This window comes from Mastacembelus armatus, chromosome 1, assembly GCF_900324485.2.
Source record: "Mastacembelus armatus chromosome 1, fMasArm1.2, whole genome shotgun sequence".
NCBI lineage: Eukaryota > Metazoa > Chordata > Actinopteri > Synbranchiformes > Mastacembelidae > Mastacembelus > Mastacembelus armatus.
Genome location: NC_046633.1, coordinates 12,930,467 through 12,951,123, shown reverse-complemented (window position 1 = coordinate 12,951,123; position 20,657 = coordinate 12,930,467). Strand labels below are relative to the sequence as shown.

Genomic DNA, 20,657 nt, shown 5'->3' with positions numbered 1-20,657 from the left:
CTATGGATTCAGTATAATGCATTCAGGAACGCCTCATTGTGATACAGGATGGGTCTAAAGTAAGGGTGTTTAAATCTAAAAATTAGCAGATACTCTTTTAATTATACTTTTACTATATTCTCTTCTCTTCTAGGACTACCTTCTGTGATCCTGTAAAGTTTATCTTTTTGCTCTTATGCTGCCTCACATGCTCTTATGACAATTGTTTAAAAGTGAATCATTTATAGAGCAGGGAGATACAGAAAAATATAATATTTCACAGCAAACATGGACCAGGATCCCCAATGGTCCGTCATTTAGGGTCAGCGACACAAAACCACAAAATAATGTTAACAAAATTTATAATCAGCTTTAAATAATACTTTCTGGTTAATTTCTGTTTATTTTTAAATAACCAATTAAAAGCAAAACTGATACAATTCCAATAACAGCAATTTTATTTATTGTGAAAGTCTAGTGTGAATTGTAATGTAGACGATCAGCAGAATTTGAACAGAAAACCAACAGATAGTCACCATACATAAGGTAGTTAATGAAAGAATTAACTATGAACACTATCAAACATCTATTTACTGTAAATGCACAGACAGGTCATCCATGTAAATGTTGAAAAAGAATAAAATACCACCCTGTTAACCCCCATGGAAAGCATCATTTGGCAGAATTCCCCCATTATACTTGCATCATCTGATGTGCATACCACAAAATCCCAAATCCTAATCCTAACCCAAAATATTCATAAAATTCGTAGGAACCAAAGCTTTAGAAGTATTGACAAAAATGGCAGAATTTTGCCTAATGTAGTTATATAAAATTTCCATTTATCTATCCATTTGTCTTCTCCTGCTCATCCGGGCTGGGTCACAGCGGCAGCACCCTAAGCAGGGATGCCCAGACTTCCTTTTACTGGACGACGACTCCAGCTCTTCCGGGGGGACACCTGATTCCCCTCCCCTCCTCTCCTGACCCCTCAGATGTATATTCCACCATTGCATGTCACTAACTTTGTGCTTTCTCCCTCTCTGTCCTCTCTCTCTGTACCTTCTGCAGATGTCCCTGGTCCTGGAGCTGTATATCGCTGATATACAGTTACTGGCCCCACCAACCTGCAGTGTCTATTTGTTGTTTATTGTTGCTGTTCTTTTCTCTCTCCTCTATCCACTCACCCCAACCGGTCGAGGCAGATGGCCGTCCAAACTGAACCTGGTTCTGCTGGAGGCTTTTTCTGTTAAAAGGAGTTTTTTTTCTCCACCGTTGCCTAGTGCTTGCTCATAAGGGATTTGTTGGGGTTTTTTGTAAAGTGCCTTGAGATGATTGTGTTGTGATTTGGCACTATACAAATAAAACTGAATTGAACTGAACTGAATTAGCTCCTAAATATTCAATAAACTCACAGCCATTGCTTTCGGAGGTGTAGGAGAAATATAGAACACAGGAGCAGCTTGGACATGTTTAGGCAGGCTTACTGACAACATGCTTCCTGACTGAGCCTCCAATTTGGCATTTTTACATGACAAAAAATTCATCTTGAAGGCAGTTTCACTGTCTGGTTGATTTGGTGTTAATTTCCATAGTTAGTCTCTTATCGGCATACTGGAGTAATTACTTTTCACCCTACAATACATACTCTGACATCCCTTTTTATGGTGGTGGGTGTGTGCTTAGGTGGTGGGTTTACTTGATGATTTTACAGCAAACATTGCTTATTGTAGCATTGTAGACATTTCTCATATCTCTATTCGAAATATTTTAATATAAGACCAGCCTTGGGCAAATGTTTTTGCCTTCCAAGTATACTTGTGTGTAGAATTATAGTAATAAATGTTAAGCACACTAGATTTCTAGTTAGTTAGCTAATTAATTGTGAAATTAATAGAAGCTGTTGATTTGAGATAAACACTGCCAAAAATGAAATCTGTGTAATCATTTAAATTCCTGCTCAGCAACAGGAAAATATGGAGGGTTAGTTATGATTTTAATAATTTGAATGTGAACACAACAGAATGTTTTTTCCAATTATTTTCAGATTTGTTACAATTCATAGAGGTAAGGACATTCCAGGCACTCAGTTTGGGCCCACACCTGGTTCCTGCTTGTACACATCACTGAACAAAGGTTCACAGTGGGGGTAGTTGAGAGTCTGGCCATGTATTAAAATGCCTTGGGGTGTGGAGTGTGCAGAACTTCAGAAAATGGCACTGACACTTGCAGACTCCCACTGATAAATATTCATTTTGTGCAATGAGGTTTTAAATTAGTAAAAATTTGATAAACTGCCACCCGCTTGAGATTCCAACATCCTTTTGAAAATAATTTTGCCGAGTCACATTAAGCACTTTCTACATCACTGGACTGGACTGCTCTTTAATTTTGGCCTCCAAACAAAAAGCAAGAGGTACACATTACACAAACAAGGGGAGCGGGTAGAATGAATCACACGCTATATTGGCCACGGCATTGCTGAAGGAAGAACAGAGCATGAGTGACAAAGCAGTCCTGGGGGGAAGAAGCAGAGGCAAACTCGAAAAGATAGAAAAAAGAGAACCAAAATAAATGAGTGCACCAAATCAAAGGCCTGGTCTTCATTGCTAACATATTCAGGATGTAAAAACCCCTAGCAGACATGTATGAGGTGCCAAAGGAAATGTGCTAAAGAAAATATTCAGCAGTGGAATACCAGCGCCTTTTTTTCTCCACTCAAGCAGGCAATGTTTACATGTTTGTTATTTCTTTATTTACATGCTTAGCAGTTTCATTTCTGCTTCAAAATATTAATTGTGCGTGACACCAGGTCTAATTCATTAAATTGGTGAGTCTTTTATTAATAGCCATAACAGTCCTAAACTATGACAGTATGAGACCAAAGTGATGAAAAGAATGAAATTTCTCACTGGACATGCAACAGTGTACATAAGACGAACTGTGGATTTTGTCCCTGATCATTTTAGAGGCATATTAGAAAGAAATCTCTAAATGGCCTGTAAACCACCAAACAACTTTTTACAAGCCTCCTGGTCTCCTCCAGGCTACTGCTGTCCTCAATGCAGTCAGAGGAAACCATGACAGTGGGAGCAAAGCTCTACATAAATGATCTAATGTGAATCACTGCCCAAATAAAAGACAATGTATTTTGACATAACCTAAATGACTAGTGAGTGTGATGCAGCGGAGATAATGCTTCTACTGTGTAAGCGAGAGAGAGAGCATAAAAAGTCTCAGCCTAAATATGCTGTAACAAAATTTGAGTGAGAACGAGAGGAAGACATAGTTCTAAGAATAAAGAAAATAAATAGCAGTGTTGAAAAGTGTATTTTCTCACCACTGGGACTAGGAGAGAGTGCAATCCAGTTCTCTGAATACTTATAAGATCTAGTTGAAGCAATAAAATAATGTAGTCTGAAACAATAAAAATCCAGATGCTGGTAACAATGTGTTCAGAGAAGCTTTCCTGTGTTTTTCTTTCTATGAGTTTATATGACTGGATCATCATTAACTCGATGATTAACTGCTACCTCCAAGGCAGTTGTTGTTGGAATCATGTAATGATCAGCTGAGCCAAAGGATTACGCATTCCTTACTTTTTTTTTAAAGCCAGACTTAAACAAGTAAAATAAAGTTAAATAAACTTATACAACACATTTTGTTGTGCATTTTACAGCACATAACAGTGCTGGATTGTCTCAGGGGCATCTTTGCACAGCCTGCACCTGGGGTCTTGCCTGGTGTGGTAGACCCCAGCCTCTATTAAGCTTGTGCTCAGGGCCTGTTCTTGTGCTGCTATGATTAGTGCCTCTGTGTTTTTTTTTTCAGTCCAGCTTTTTCCAGCCACTATTACAACTTTTTGATATCAGCCACGTTGTCTGTCGGTGGTACATCCCGTGTAGGAGTTTGTCCTGCCAAGATGGTTTTTGCTCATCTCCCTCCACTTCGGGCTTCTGTTGCCTGAAATATTCACTAAGTATTCCACCACTCTGGGCCATCTTCCTGATGTACTCATGGATCTTTGCTGTTTTATCTCGGATGGTAGCTCTAATGCTCGGCCTCCTGCATTCCTCTTAGTGTACAGTGTCAGGGTGCTGGATTTGGGGTGAAATCCTCCATTAATTGTGAGGCGCTTCCTTGTTTTGACATCAATAGCCTCCTCTTTTGGCCAGCTTATTATGGCAGTGGGGTATCTGATGACTGGCAGGGCATAGGTGTTGATAGCTTGGGCTGAGTCGTTGCTTGGCGGTCTCCAGGGTCTCTGGTATGGACAGCTTGTTGTAGCTGTTAACTGACTTCTCTCTGTGCTCCCCTTATTTTGTCTCCAACCTTCTTCTCTAAGCATGATACTGCTCCGTGGTGATGATGTTGATGTTGTGACCAAGCATCTCAAGGATCACCGTTGCCGTGGTGTATATCAGCTTGTTGGTGTCAGTGATGGTCACAGTATGGATTGTTCATAATGCTGCATTGTAGTCTTCTTTTCACTCTGGGTCAGATGTGATAGTTGAGACTCATGTGTGGTCATTTCTGCTATTCTGTGCCATAAAGTTCTGGACATTTTCCTTGGCATTATTTAGCACAGATGTGACTGTTGCTATTGGGAAGAAGGCTGGGTTTTCTTCAGGCCTCATTCCTGTCTAGGCTGACTACTAGTTTCAAGAGTCATTAGATGGGTTGACTCTGAATGTTTTCTTTCTAAAACAGGCCCCTGATGTATTTTCTTTGCTTATATGAAACATGCATATTTGCTGTTTCCATTTTATGTATTGCAGTTTCACTCAACCTTTTCACACCACAATTTCACATTGTAAATTGTCCTAAGAAGACTGTAATAAAAGGCGCTCAGATCCTGGCTTGTGGAGAAACAAGTTTGGCTTTCTGTTTATCTACGTTAACATACACTGAATCTAACACGTAGTGGGAACAGTACACAGTGCATTCGGAAACTATTCGGACCCCCTTCACTTTTTAACATTTTCTTAAGTTGCAGCCTGATACTATAATTGTTTAAATTCATTTTTTTCTCATTAATCTACACTCAGTACCATATAATGACAAAGTAAATGGTAAATGGTCTTATACTTGCATAGTGCTTTTTTTGTAGCGCTCACACACACTATCGCTCATGCACATACATCGATGGAACAGACACCAGGGGCAGCTTGGGGTTCAGTGTCTTGCCCAAGGTGAAAACAGAATTTTAGAAATGTCTGTGACTTTATTAAAAAGGAAAAACAAAAATAACACATTTACATATGTACTCTGACCCTTTACTCAGTACTTAGTTCAAGCACCTTTGGCAGCAATTACAGCTTTGAGTCTTTTGGGGTATGATGCAACCCGCTTTGCACACCTGATTTTCTGCCATTCTTCTTTGCAAAACCTCTCAAACTCTCCCTGTACAGTTATCTCAAGGTATTTCACAAAACACAAAAACCAAAACCCAACAAATCGCTTGTGAGCAGCACTTGGCGACAATGGAGAGGAAAATCTCCCAGCAGAACTGGGCTTAGTTTGGCAGCCATCCTCCTCGACTGGTTGCGGTGAGTGGGTAGAGGAGCGAACATAATCGACACAACAACCAGGACAACAGACTCATAACTGTGGTTCACACTCAAACAGAGGGGACAGTAATGCATCCGGTTCTCAACTGTCAACCAAAACAAAAGAAAAAGAAGAGTTTGTTTTTGTTTTGTTTGTTTAGCAAACAAACATGAAACACGACCAAACAAACTAGCCACACACGCTGCTGATGCTCCATGTTTGTTTCCCCAGGTAAACAACTTCTTCTTATATTTATTTATATGGTATATAACAACATATGGTGCATTACTGCCACCTTCTTAAATGATCTGAATGGATTCCCCGGTACTCTTCCTGCTTCTGAGTAAGATTACTGACCAATCAGAACAGCTGGTTTGCGCATGGTATTTGTTTACAACTTTGGACTGGTTGGGACTGTTACCCTGTGAACACAGACAACCCAAAAGAAAAATGCAACATTGTTTCTTTTTAGCCCCCTGATTTGGAACAAAGCAAACAATCCACAGGTGTGAATACACCCTATTACTAGTGTAGCTAATACTCCAGACAATGTCATTATGTCAGGCAATCAGGACATTGTGGTATATTGTGTTCACCATTTTTATATTGTTTGCCTTTGAGAGTTGAGATAAAAAGACAGATGGATAATGCAGCAAAAAAATCAAAACAAAAAATAAGCAAAAAAAAAAAAAATAGTTTCAAAGAGTTTTATTCTTTACTGTAGAAACACTGTACATAAATTACTTTCTCTGAGACTAATATTGATGTACTGATTTTAACCTTCAAAATAAAAAAAGATTAACCCAGAAAACATTGTGAGCTTGTCTTCCATTTTCTCTGAAAATCTGGGAGCATGTGATGTCAGCTCTCTGTAAAGTTCATGTCCTTTCTTTGAAATGATTAAAACTGTCTTAAACACACATACACACAAAGAAAACTCTTCTACAAGAGTACAGAGTCCCACAATCAAAGAGATCGACATTGATTTTTGATCTATAACCGTTATTCATTAATGTCACTGATGGTGAGCAAAAACGTGAAGAGAAGCAACAGTTACTACACACAGCAAACCCTGTCCCCCACCCCCCCAAAACTACGCCCACATATTGCTGTTTTAAGCATTACCACTACCTTTCACCAAAGAAAACATACGGGCTATGCGTTATGAAGCTGAGCCACATTTTGCAGAAGTGAAGGACTTGTTTTACAGGATCAGTGTGCCCACTCAGTCCACAGTGAGTACATCCACATCTTATCGGAAACAGCCATGGCACAGTTGTTGCCCTGCTTCCTCAAACATGCTCCTACGGACCTTGTAAAAGGGATGAGGTGGAGTGATTTTACCAACCAAACAGATCACAGATCTCCAATAAAAGAAAATGCAAAAACGCAACTCAAAGTTTCTCATTTTTGCAGGGTTCAGATCATGGTTCATTCTGGTGGTAGTGGTGGAATAATAGTAGTAATAGTGGTACCCTATAAGTAATAATATGTAAACAGTTTTTTGTTCACTTTTATAATCCCCTTTTTGTCTGAAGTAAATACAGGTTTATATATAAAAACAAACATAAAAAGTAAAAACGAGAATCCAAACAGAAAATCAGTCTTTTTTTTTTAACCTTCATACAAATTATAGTCCTTTTTGTGCCTGTCTCTCTTAGAGAGTCCACAGCAGTTTTACAACAGTTCCATTCAAAGACTTAGCCATGGAAACAAGGGATCCTACTGACATGGCTCATACAGATCTATTACCCAGAGCAAAAGTCACATCTGGACCCACAGAGATATGATAACATTTGTTTAGGATCCACAGACATTGGTTCTGTTGACAGCACTGATAGTTTACAACTGTCTAAATGCTTGCAGGCTCATCTAGTTTTGATGGCTGTTGAAGTGTTCTATCTGAACAAGTCTTTACATCAGCTAGATAGCACATGATTGCAGCACTCAACCCAGCCTAACAAAGAAAGGGGGAAGGTCATGCGTGTAGACTGTTTGAAGGCAGAAGGCAAGGCAAAAGTAGATAGAAGTAGTAGATAGAAAATTAAAGAGAGAAAAGGCATTGGTCAAAACAAGCCTTCACACGCCCATGAAGACACAAGTGCAGGTTAATAATGTTTTGGGTCCATTGTGTTGAAATAATTACATCATCATCAGTCTATAAATTCTACTTAGCATCCTCAAAATAAAACAAATTTGCATCTTTGAGTCTCAAGACAGTTCAGGCTGTGACATCCATTGTATGATAAAAGAACTTTTGTTAGTCTTTGACAGTCAGCGGGGTGGTGGTGGGTAATAATTTGACTAGTTTCTTCATGCGCTGTTACCTCCTACCTATCTCACTCTGGCGTAGGAACTGGATATTGTTAGCACTGTCAGCTAGCTCAGGGTACTGCTCTATGGACAAGATGTAGTAGCCATCATAACCCAGAACCTTCCCGCTGCTCAGCAGCTGCCTTTTTTCCCCCTCTGTCCACAGACGAACTCCTTCCTCCCCATCTCTCACCCGCTGCTGTTCACGAGCCCAGGCATTCGTCAGTGCCCTCTGTCTCGCATGTTCCAGGATTCTTGCTTTCTCTTCATCCAGTGTCGTCCCATAACGGACATGAAGTGCCAGAGTGCCATATTGCAACTCCACATCAGCGAAGCGCCTTGTTCTCCCATTCAAGACTGTTGTAGACTGGGACACTGTGACATTCACACCATTTTCCAACGTTTTCCTGCCTGATGTGAGCCGCAGTGCACTGAGGTCATTCTCAGGAAGGCTGGTCTTTATGAAGTAGTGCGTGTCTCGTCCCTCTACTGTGTAATGCAGGTCTTCAAGGTAAAAAGCATTGTTTAAGATTGCAGCTACTTTGATGCAGTCCTCATTAGCAATGTTGAGAGCGTTGGTCACCACACGGCCTTGGATCACAGCAAGCATCACTCCCTTACCAATCAGAGACCTTACAGTAGCAAACCACAGCCAGGGTTTGGTGTGGTCTGAATGCCGCCGGCTGAGCTGAATTTCTGGCATGCGCTCAAAGGATAAGAAAGCTTGAGTCTGACGAGTCACCTCCTGCTGGACGCCTGAGATAGACTGCAGACAAAGGAAAGAGGAAGTAATGTTTGACTGAATTTTGATGTTTAATATAAAATTAAGGTATGATAAGGGAATTACAAAAACAGAAAGAGCACTACAACACACTCATAAAAGATTGCATGATAATACTAAATATGAGAAATTTTGGTCAGAAAGATTTTTTATCAGAAGTATAAATATAAAAATGCAAGACTTTCAGAGAAAGATGTGAGTTGTAGGTTTAGATGAGCAGCTCTGTTGTCCATAGGATACTTTTTCAGACAGTAAATTTATGGTACAGTAAATAGGTTAATCCATTTATCCATCTGATTTATATCAGTGACATTACGTTGTATGTTTTATAAAATTGAAGATGACTGAATACTAATGGAATACTGATCCATCACCATATGTTGAGGGAGCTACTGTAGTGGCTGTGTCCCAATTCAGGGGCTGTATCCTTTGAAGGCTCTATTTGAGGACCAACTGTGTCACCACAATGCTGTCCCCTTCTGAAGCCCAACAAATGCAGCCTTCTTCCATCCTTTCTATCCTTTGCAGCCCAACATATCTCTATGTTGCACACCAATGACGGAAAGCAAATATGTTTGGATGAGTTTTTTTGCACAAGTAAATGAAAGTAAATGGGTTTCTTACCTTTACCTTACCCAACTATACAAATAAGTCCAATATATTTACACTTTGAATAATGCCATCAGTGAGTGCTAGTCTGTCTTGTTTTCACTGATTTTTTTCTCATTTCCTCACTGACTCTGCTACATCTATTTTTGACTCTGTTCTGTGTAGGCACTTGGCATGCTACTGCATCAGTTTCACTGGATTACAGCACAGCCTCACACCCTTTGTGTGAAAGTGTGACTTCCTGATAACCTGTCCACCAAAAACGTGGCAGCTTTAAGCTGAGAAATGCATGAATGATTGTTTTCACTTGGAGGATGCTTTATTGCCTTCTTTCCTAATTGGCATGCTTTTCTCCTCATTATTGCTCCTGTATTTTCCTCTTTCCTCCCTATTTTTGGATTTTCTTTATTCCATGACTGTTAGGTTGGCTCTTTATTTCCTTATCTTTTCAGGCTTGTTTTCTCATATTTTCAGCTGTTCCTTCTTAATTTCCTGTTCATTTTAATCCTGATTTTGTAAATATGTCATGTGCATGACTTTCTTCTCCATGCCATATTTTTTTTTGTTTTACTGTACTTTTATTTTACATGAACTGTATAAAATTCTTGATCTTCCTCATGGTGATTTTAATAATTAATGTTCTCTCATCATTACTGTGTCTATGGGTATGTATACATATCAATATTTTAGTTGTTTTATTGTGTTAACAAATGTCCTAACCATTGTAGTGACTCATCTGCTGTCATGGAAAATTCTCTGGCCTGGGTCAAGTGGAGCCACCTTCCCACAGACACTGTTCCTCTCTTTTCTTCTCTCCCAATGTTTGAAATCAAACTCTCCATTCCAAAAGTCGGCCTACTGGGGGCAATAAACATTATCCTTGACAGTTTTATGGGCTGGTTGGGATTTTCCCTGCTCTGAAGCTGCAGATTTACATATTTAATGCCCTGCCTTTTAAATTCATTTTGCCTGATTGATTAATCCAACCTTTCTGTAGTCACGTCAAGTCAAGTGGCTTTTATTATAATTTCAACCACATACAGTTCAGTACACAGCGATGTACGAAACGAAACAACATTCCTCCACGACCAAGACAACAGACCTAAACACAGGACGGACAACAGACCTGTACTGTACATGGAATACATACAGGCAGATCATCCCACAGCTGGCTCTTTTTCATCTCCAGTGACGGCTGTGTCAGGTCAAATTTAGGAATGGGGAATCCTGGGATTGCATTGTGGAGATGGAAGCCAAATGTGACCAACCAGATATTGACATCTATAGGAAGAACAACAGTAGAGGAGGAAAAGTGATATAGAAAAAAAAAAAAAAATCAACATACTGCATATTGAATGTACAATATTCTGTTATGCAAGAAAAGAAATTTTAATTTATTTAATAGAAGCACCAGCAGAACATATTATAATAAATGATTCTATAAATTTTGTATATTTCTTATGCCAATTTCAAATAAACAGTTCTCTTAAATGACTCACACTGTTACAGCTCATTACTATGAAAAGCAACATTGCAACTCAGCAATGGTGGATAATTCAAAAATTTATTGTAAGTTTATATTCCTCTAGACAGATGGAAAATAAAATATTTAGCACCTGATAAACTGGCACATTTCACCATGCTGTTCACAGAGACAGATATATTACTTACTTTAGTACAGTATATACATATACAGTATATGTTCTTCAGTCTATCATGTGGGATAGCCTAAACTTTTAACCTTTTATAATATCTATTTAGTTTAAACAACTGTTAAATTTGGGCTATAACCCAAATTGCATTTGCTGTCTTTATTTTTACAGTATAAAAATATAATAGTACTTTTTAGGTCTAGATCAGTGGTCTCCAACCCTGGTCCTCAAGAGCTACTGTCCTGCTTGTTTTTCAGCTGATTACCTGTGTGTTCAGCCAATCAGAAACTGGAAGAGCAGGGATTGGAAAATCTGCAGGACAGTAGCTCTGGAGGACCAGGGTTGAAGACTACTGGTCTAGATGGCCCATCAAAGGAAACTGAAGCAACAGTTTTCAATGTTTCAAGCCAAGTGCTCTTTCGGTAAAGGTTCTGCAAGGTTCTACTGTAATTTTTTTACTGTGGTTAAAAATTTCTGTGTTTCTATACTCTAAATGTTTTCTTGTTACCTGTGACATATTCTTTGACCTGATGAACCTTGCTAATGGGGTTGTTGCCTCGGAACATATAGAGGTTGAAAGGCTGGGGATCTTTACCAACACGTGTCCATGTGCTGACATCAGGAGTGGTCCACCTTCATAACAAACACACTCTGTTCACATATGATACTGACAAAGCTAGAAGAGCATCCTGATACAGAGAATCACATTTTAAAGTTGAAGTGAAAGTGCCAACCTCCCAGCAGGAATATCATAGTCTCTGTCTCCAAAATGCAGCAGTCGTGTCAGTGGATCGTACAAGCCTCCATGGAAACCAATTACCAGCACGAAGTCTGGGTTGGAATCAAAGTAAACCTCACCATATGCTGTGTACTGCACCTACACACAGAAACAGACAATGCGATATAAAGACACAAAGCAGTTCTGTTAATAGAATTTGGAATTGGAATTTTTGGAGGACTGGAGCGGAGAGAGGAGCTCAATGCCGGATTGGTCCTCTGGCAGTCTAGGCATATAGCAGCATAAATAAGGGATGGTTCAGGATCACTTGATCCAGCACCAGAAGTTGTAAGTCTAACCTTAAAAGTCGAGAGGGTGTCTGTCTCCTAAAACCAGATGGGAATCTGGTTCCACAGGAGAGCAGCCTAATTGCTCCTTTCTCAAGTCCTGAATTGCTTCACAAGAAAACACACACAGTCACATACATACCTGTTTTAGCAATAGTCCATTGTTGCTGAAGACGGCCAGTGGGGTCCCAGTGTTATCACAAGCAATATAAAACTCTTCACCACTGCTGATCTCCATAGCAAACACATGACCCTGTACAACAACAAACATTTGAATTACTATATACACTTTATTTACATAATAATAATGATTATAATATTTATTATAACTCTATAAGTGTTAACTGGAGGGCTATAAGTATCAGTATCAATTATTGTGGGTCTTGCTATTATAGATTCAGTGTTTAAGTGTTTCCAGAACAGGAGTGTCACTGGGTTACAGGTTCTCTATCCTGAGAATCATTTTGAGTAGTAAAAGGTTTTTGCAGCAGTATTTTAAATGATAAAGTGAAGGTGCTACAGTGAAAACCATGCCCTTCTAAACATCAGTGTGTGACAACTCTGTCCAGAGAAACTACACTCATCCAAATTCATTGTTTTGTCTGTCTCTAGCTTGAAATCCATATCCCAATAATTTGACCTACATTCCTTATCTAAGTACAGGAATAATTCCACTCTAACACTTTTCCATTGCCAATACCTGCAGATCATAGTAGAAAGACGTGATCTCTGAGCTGGAGTGGTTATAGACATGGGTGATCCTGGTGGGATAGTTGAGGTCAGCATAGAAAAACTGCAGGTGTTGGCCCAAACTATTTCTGGATGCCACACGCCGACCCAGACCATCATATCGGTACTGAATGGTCCAGCTAGCTGCTTTACTGTAGACACGAACTAGAAGACCTGAATAACAGATGATATAAAGGAAGAATAAGGATGTATAGAATAACAAAACAAGTTAAATTTGCTGTGTACAGACATGGTTAGCCCAACAGTGGTAGTACACAGTCACAGTGGTTGAAGTACATTCAAGCAAGTCTTGCAAAAGCAATGGTTTCTAGAGACACCAGGCAATGATACAAATACATCACTTGTATAAACTGTGTGAAGTTGGTAATTACTAACCAGGTTACAAGTAATTGACATTTTCAAGCTAGCTACCTCCGAGAGCCAATGTGACCATGATAAGTGCAAATCAATACTTCACCAATGCACTAATGAACTTAAGGCCTTTAAACACCACAGGCGCATTTCCAGAGTGATTACTTTGTGTGTTTCTTTGGGTGAAAGGCAGGGGGGTAGGCAGTCCATCACAGGGCCACATAGAGAGACAAACAACCTCACACTCACTCACTCATATGGGCAAATTAGAGTCACCAGTCAACCTCACATATATGTTTTTTGGACTGTGGGAGGAAAACCAGAGTATCCAGAGTAAACCCACACAATTACAGGGAGAACATGCAAACTCCACACAGAAAGGTCCGTGACGGGTTGCGAACGCGGACCCTTCTTGCTGTGAAGCACCAATGTGAACACTGTGAACAACAACACTGTGCTCTCCCTTTATTGATCCCAACTGGTAAATTAATTTGCCACAGCAGCAAGGTTTAGACAAGCAGCAGACAATGCAAGAATAAAAAAAATAAAACCATAAAAATGTAGTAAAGTATTTACAAAGTATTTACAAGTATATTAAAACACAGTGTGTGTAAAATGTAACAGATTAGTACGCAAAATGTGCAAGATAGTAAAACAAGAACGTATATAAGAAAATATATAAGAAGTAAGTTCATGATAAACCTAAAAAACCTATACATTGTATAAATATCTTTGCAGTTTTATTGTGCAAATGATTCGGATACAGAGATGTATGTTTTTTATATAATATTTTTTTTTAATAACTTGACAGGAACACCTCTGATCAATCACAGTGCAGCTTGTTGGAATGTCACTTAAAAAATGATCAACACTTTATGATAAAAAGTACAAAATTACAAAGACAATGAGTGCCAGGACAAAAAGACAGGCTTCGTCATGACAGTGTTGTGTTTATATCCTCTCAGTAGTTTGCAGACAACAGTGACTACGTGAAATCCTATGGAGGCGAAGTATTGACGTGAGAAGTAATCTCTCGGGACATTCACCTATGGGGTGTAGATGTGTAATTTTCTGGTGCTGACTGGGGCTTTACATGTTGGACCAACAAAATAGTAAGTAAAAAATGAAAATTTCTACCTTTAGAGTTGTATTCGAATATCTCAGCTCCTCTCTGTCTCAGAAAACCATCTTCATCCAGCCTATACTGAACATCTCCCAGACGAGTGATTCTATCCCTCAGATCATAGCGTAGAGGAGTCAATCGACCACTGTTGCCAGGGTTCAGCAAGTGGAGATTCCCATTCAGGTCATAGTTATATCTGTAAAATTATATCGTTAGTATTTGCATCACCCCATGATGGTGTTTTTTTCAGTTTAATCTCTGATCCTACCTCCACATCATCTTCTCATTGAGGGAGACTGTTTGCAGCTGTCCATCAACGTCATATTCATAACCATACTTAGTTGTGTTGGCGAATGGTCCAATCTTAATCTCACGTTTGGTTACTCGGCCCATGTTGTCGTACTGAATTGTGATCCAGTACATCAGAGACCTGAAGATCTCATACTGTATTTCCTTGATGCGGCCATGCTGGTCAAAGTGTTTGGTATAGGTCATCACTGCTGTGGAGATGATCTGAGACAAGGAAGACAAGTTCAGAAAATCCACATCCCTACACCAAAAGAAAGTCCTGCTGTCCAGCGTCAATAGAAAATGCTAACTACGCATGACTACGAAATCCATGCTGAAGGTTTTGTAGACACAAACCCAACAAGTGCAGAATTTGAATTTGAACGAATGGTGTGTGTTTGTCATGCATCATAGAATCAGTCCTAAGAATTAAACAGAAAGTTAAATTTGTACTAAAAACTGTTATTTGCAAAGCTTTCTACACTAACTCTCAATGAGGTGTAGTAGTTCTAATGTGAGAAATGTTTGGCTTGTGAGGTAGAAGAGAGATGCTGTGGTAATCCATAGCGTTTCTCAATTTTAATTTAAATTTTTCAATTTTTTAATTTTAATTCACAGCAGTTCTCAATTTTAGTTTTCTTTCTTGTTTGCTATGGATATTTGAGATATTTAAGACACAACTTGCTTGCAACTTTCTGAATTAAAACAATATTTCAGTATATGTTCTTGAGGGATGCATTTTTTCTGTTTAATTTGTTTAATATAATTCTGTCAAATTCAGACAGAAAATAAAAAATGATGTGATGCCTGATTAATATTTTCCCTTATTAAGACTTATGTCTTAATAAGGGAAAATGTCTTGCTTACATATCAGTGAAGCACAGTTTAAATAATTCAACCAATCCTGTCTTACCTGATTGATATCATAATAGATGACTCCAAACTTCCCAAACTGCTCGACTTTCCCAGATATATCATCAAACTGGTACAGGTCGATTGGCAGTGGTGTCTCATTGATTACAGCCTGCATGCTGGTAACTCTGAAGCTATTGTCGTAAGTGTAGTCAAAGCGAGCATTCACCATCCCGTCTTCGCTGAAGCGGAATATTTGCCGGTCAACCAGTGGGCCAATCTGGCGGTACCGAATGGAACAAATGAAGCCTTCGCTCTGCAGGTTGACGGTCTTAAGTACACCAGCGGTCTCATCATATGTGAAACTGACCCGAGTTGAGTCATACAGGATCTCTGCCAGCTTGTTCTGGTAAGACAAATAAACAGTGCAGTATGTGTTTGCTCATATGTATATATTAAACTATTAAAAAAAATTAAAATCAACTATTAACACTGTATTTTGTACTGAATATCCTAAAAATATCAAATTTGGAGGTTTATTGCTAAGAACAGAGAAAGGGTGACACCACTGATTCAAATAAAAGACCATGCATTTACTGTTTATAAACTTGATATGGATTTGAAAATAAAAAAAACAGACAAGTTTAGATACTGATTATTGTTAATGATTTGTCTATATTTAAGTCATATTAATTGTTTAAAAACATAAATAAAATACCTGTCTGCGATATTTGTACAGTACAGAGCGGCCAGTGCCTAGATGGGCAACTCTGAGGAGCTAGAGAGAAAAAGCAGCAGTGATTAGCAGTTTAGTTTCCAAAACAACTGAGACTTGATCAAAAAAGATTCATCAGGGCCATCCAGAAGTGACCACAGTGCAAAAAAAGATTAAAAAATAGTGCCTTGTGGTCATAAACCTATTTTATATATAAGTGTGACAAGGACTACTACTATGATCAATAAAGTATAAAAACTGGAAATCATATCAAGTTCTGTAAGGTACAACACACTACACCCACATATGGACACACTCACATACCTGTCCATCTTCAGAATAATCCACTGTTACAGAGGCATTGCTCTCTGGGGGGGTGTAGATGTTTCTGTAGTATCCTATGGATCTGATAGTCTGCATTGTGTGTCGAGCCACGCTGGGCATGGTGACTGCTGACAGACGGTCCCCTGAGTCATAGTCAAAGATATACTGGTGCTGGCTGTGTAGCAGCAAAACCATGGACTGTTAGAGAGAATGGGCAGAAGACAAATATGTAACATATCATCAGAGCAGTAAAATTCACAGATTAGACTACATTTACAGCGTTGTGGAACATTCTTTCAAACCCTAGTATTATTTTTTTTTATCTGACAAAGTTAAACTGATATAATAAATAGTGCCAGGGAGGACCGTATGTGTAAATACGGTCGTGTTTACGGTCGTAAACAGTGAAAAAAGTAGTCAGAAGACCAGAACAAATTCCACAAATTTAGTGTCCCTGGTGCAATCGAAATGCAAAACTAAAGCTGTTAGAAGGAGAAAAAGAAAATAGAAAAACTAAGGAAAAGTTAAAAAATGTCAGAGGTGAGCCAGGACCGCTGTGACTAGGCTGCCACTTGTGCGGCACCGGAAGATCCTCCAGGAAGCAACCTCTAGAACTAGTGACTGTGTGTACACTTTGGAGTGTGTTTATGCATTTCATTTTTCTTGATTTCCCCTCTCACATTTCTACAGAGTTGAACAGAATCTCTATCAATGTGTCCTTGAGACTTGCGAGTGTTTGATCATGCATATGTGATATTCATTTGCCACACTATGCTCTCAGTGGCATATTGCTTACACACTGCAGTTAGTGATGTGTGTGCATGGGCCTGTACCTTATCTAGGTAAGTGTAGCTCCATGTCTTTCCATCAGCAAAGACTCGGGAAATGATCCTTCCCTGATTGTCATACTCCCACCTCTCTGTGGTTGGACCCCTTTGGAGCCCTGTCACCTGTCCAGTACTGGATAGACACACAAATTTAAGATTTTGTTGAACACTATAAATATTCAGTTAATTTAAATTCAATTCAATTTAGAAAATTTTAGAAGAAAATTTAGAAGAATTTTATCTACCCTGGAAAAATAGTTTATTAACATATAAAAAAAGCTCTTCGTCAAGCCAGAAATGCATACAATTAATCACTAATAGAGGAAAATAAGAATAATCCAAGGTTTCTTTTCAGCACTGTAGCCAGGCTGACAAAAAGTCACAGCTCTGTTGAGCCTTAGCTCTCAGCAGTGATGACTTTGAGTTTCAAATCTACTTTTAGGATGCCTATACTTTTCAGGTTTAGTTCACACTGGCTTAGGATTTTAATTTGATCTTCCTGAGGTCATAGTTTATGTTGTTGAGACGTGTCTCTAATATTCAGTCCATCCATGTAGGTGGACACCCTAAAATAATAAATACCCTTGTACAGAAGGGCTTACCTCGAGTATGTCAAGTTGACTGACAGTAGCTTGCTGCTGGGAACCCAGAGTGTTGGATGGCCTTGGGTGTCATAGATGATCTTCAGCAAAAATTTCCTGTGGTCATCGTAAATTTTCTCTGTTCTCAGCGTACGGTCATAATCCACGGACAGCAAGTTCCTACCATTCACCTGAAGAGGGGTGGTGACACACAAATAACCAATACACTCTTGTGGTCATATGAATCTTCAATCAGCTGAAAAATAAAATGCTTAGCAAACGTCAAGAAGTTACCAAAACTAAAGGAGTCATCCATCAAATTTCACAGACTTCATTACTGTGGACAGTGCCACCAAACCCGGCCACATTGCCTGGTTTTGAACCTGAGGGCATATTTTGTCAATTTGGGCTAAATTACTTGTACACTAAAATATAAATAAACAAATTCTGAATTATTGCTTCATGATGAGGGATTATGCAAAGTCAATACCTAGCTGTTTAATTCAACATCTGTCTCTTGGCCAATGAATTTAAACAAGCTTTTGATCCAAGACCCATGAAACACTATAGCATCCCAACACCGGTTAGCTTTGCTTCCATCATAATCCATGTTACAAAGACAGATAGTTCTGGTGTGGCGCTAAACTCACTTTAGGGATCCTTTAAGAAAGGGGAAATGCTACAAATTAGTCAGTCAAGTTTAGTTTTTCATAGACCCGTTTCATTAAAGAGAGAGTTTTGCTGGGAACACATTTAAGGCTAATATTTCCTCATCATTTTATCCATTGGTTTTTCATGTAACATTTTACTGCTTTTTCTATGAAAAACTGACCGAAATGTGGGTTGGTTGGTCCCACTGCTGTGTAGCTCCTATCGTACTTTGCCGAGAAGTTATGAGGCATCATGATTATCAGACACCCTGCTCCCTTGTAGGCAAATATACTTGTTTGTGTATAGATAATAATAAATCTTTACCGTGAAATATCTTGAAACCTTTAGCCAACCAGCACCTTTATGGCCTTTTTTCTAATTCATCTAATTAAAATATGTATCTTGCAGTCGTCACCCTAGTCTTTATTCGCTGGTTTGACATGTTTACGCTCACAGCTGTTGCGATCAGTTTTTTCCTCCAATGAAATTCTGGCAGTGTCAGAAGATATCAGATGCTATCATGCGGTGACTTCTCCTCCAACGACCAAGAACCAATATGAAGTGGTGAACGTGATGCTGCAATTATTATTGCCGTGGGAGTGAATGAATGTATTCACATATATTAACGAATTAAAAATAACAAACAGTTCATATGGGGACACTTTTGATGTCATTATTTGTAGAAACAAAATATGAACAAAGTAAAGTTTATTTATTAAGGGGCAGGATATTTCAACTTGAAACAAAATTATCTTAAACAGAATTGGAAGTCCGTAATGTGCAGCCATGACTTGCTCCACACACGTCGCCTTCGTTTTGTCTCTGTTTGTTCATGTCATGAACAAAATTAATGCTACAAGATTGTTTTGGTTTGCTGCTAGCTACCATTTATGAAGGCAGGTCTAAATGCGTCACGGATTGATGATGTAAAACTCTTCATGTGTGCGTCTGTTTTTGACGTGTCTTGACTGTCATACATTCTGTCATTATGACAACTGATTCTACAGTGTGACATGGACATCACGTTCGTACAGTCTGGCAAGAAACAATCGCGAAGGACTATTAAAAATTGCGCAGTGTGTGCCATAGTCTTAAGTCATAAGACTATATATTTCTCTGTTTATGAAAAAGCTTTGCCTAGTGAGTTCTCACCCTGAGCTTTCTTCCAAATACGATCACTTTTCCTCTTGTCTGCTCCTTCCTGAACCGCCACTCCACCAGATTTTGGCCATTATCTCCTGGCAGTGTCATGTTGCGTCGGGCTACAGTTGGGTTAGCAGCACCTATAGTTCGATAATGAAAAGTACATAAGTATCAATAATAATATTTTATCAATAGAATAGAATCAATCAATAGAATCAATATCACCCAGAATATGCAAAGCAACAATGCAGCAAATTAATATATGAGGTTCACATGCATAACACTTGTGTGTGCAAATAAAAACCAGGGAACATGGTGTACTGAGACTTAATTCATTTGACTTTTGAGTCACTATAATTCCAAAAGTGAATTTTGTCAGATTATTTCTACATCATATCAATATCTTGGATACGTGTGGCACCCAATAGCTTTTTACAGTGGATGATAAAAATAATGGCTTTTTTAAATAAAGTGCTTTTCAGAATACTCACAGATTACAACACAGAACACAGTACTGTAAGTAGCAGGGGATATTCAAGCAAATTAAGTTCTAAAAAGTGAGTTTTAAATGTGGGTAGGTTGGAGGGCTTTGTAAGGAATGGAAAGCTGTTTAAATTGGATGTTTCGTGGGACAGTCAGTGGAGGTTCTATAGGACAGAGATGATGTGGTCACAGGCGAGGGAGTAGACAAGCATAAATTATTCTAGTATTGTAATATTACTGAGCTCTTTTCTTTATTATGCTAAACATATTAAATCAAACTAGGTGAAACAATTAGCTTTACAGGATTGTTCATAGCTATGCAAAATTCAATCATTTATCTATACCAGAGGTAGCCAACACAGTGCCTGCGGGCACCAGGGACCACATGAGTTGCCCACAGGGCATGTTCTAAAAACAGCACTCAGGTCACCATGGAGCTCCTTCTAAAAATTTCATTTAATTGTCTCGCTGTTCTTTTTGAGTCAATAACACTTGCTTTGCTGTAGATTTGAAAATGACAATACTGAATATGATATTTTTTAAAACAAAAATGTTTTATACACTTATGAACTCTGATGTTGCCTGGGGACAAAATTCAATATTACGTGATCTGGCACAGA

General features: G+C 38.8%; 1 protein-coding gene across 5 annotated transcripts in view; it reads right to left on the bottom strand.

Moving 5' to 3' along the window:
- Positions 1–6,279: 6,279 nt before the first annotated feature.
- The window catches only part of tenm3 (teneurin transmembrane protein 3), a 180,102-nt gene continuing 165,724 nt past the window's right edge, over positions 6,280–20,657 (bottom strand). For all 5 annotated transcript variants that reach the window (XM_026302846.1, XM_026302847.1, XM_026302848.1 and 2 more), the window contains 14 exons: positions 19,564–19,694; positions 17,782–17,951; positions 17,186–17,312; positions 16,353–16,550; positions 16,032–16,091; positions 15,375–15,719; positions 14,442–14,686; positions 14,188–14,369; positions 12,650–12,852; positions 12,092–12,202; positions 11,619–11,761; positions 11,393–11,517; positions 10,383–10,513; positions 6,280–8,608 (listed from right to left, as the gene is read on the bottom strand). In XM_026302846.1, coding sequence (XP_026158631.1) covers positions 7,853–8,608; positions 10,383–10,513; positions 11,393–11,517; positions 11,619–11,761; positions 12,092–12,202; positions 12,650–12,852; positions 14,188–14,369; positions 14,442–14,686; positions 15,375–15,719; positions 16,032–16,091; positions 16,353–16,550; positions 17,186–17,312; positions 17,782–17,951; positions 19,564–19,694 — 2,927 coding nt within the window. In that variant the 3' untranslated portion in view covers positions 6,280–7,852. The remainder of the gene's footprint in view (positions 8,609–10,382; positions 10,514–11,392; positions 11,518–11,618; positions 11,762–12,091; positions 12,203–12,649; positions 12,853–14,187; positions 14,370–14,441; positions 14,687–15,374; positions 15,720–16,031; positions 16,092–16,352; positions 16,551–17,185; positions 17,313–17,781; positions 17,952–19,563; positions 19,695–20,657) is intronic.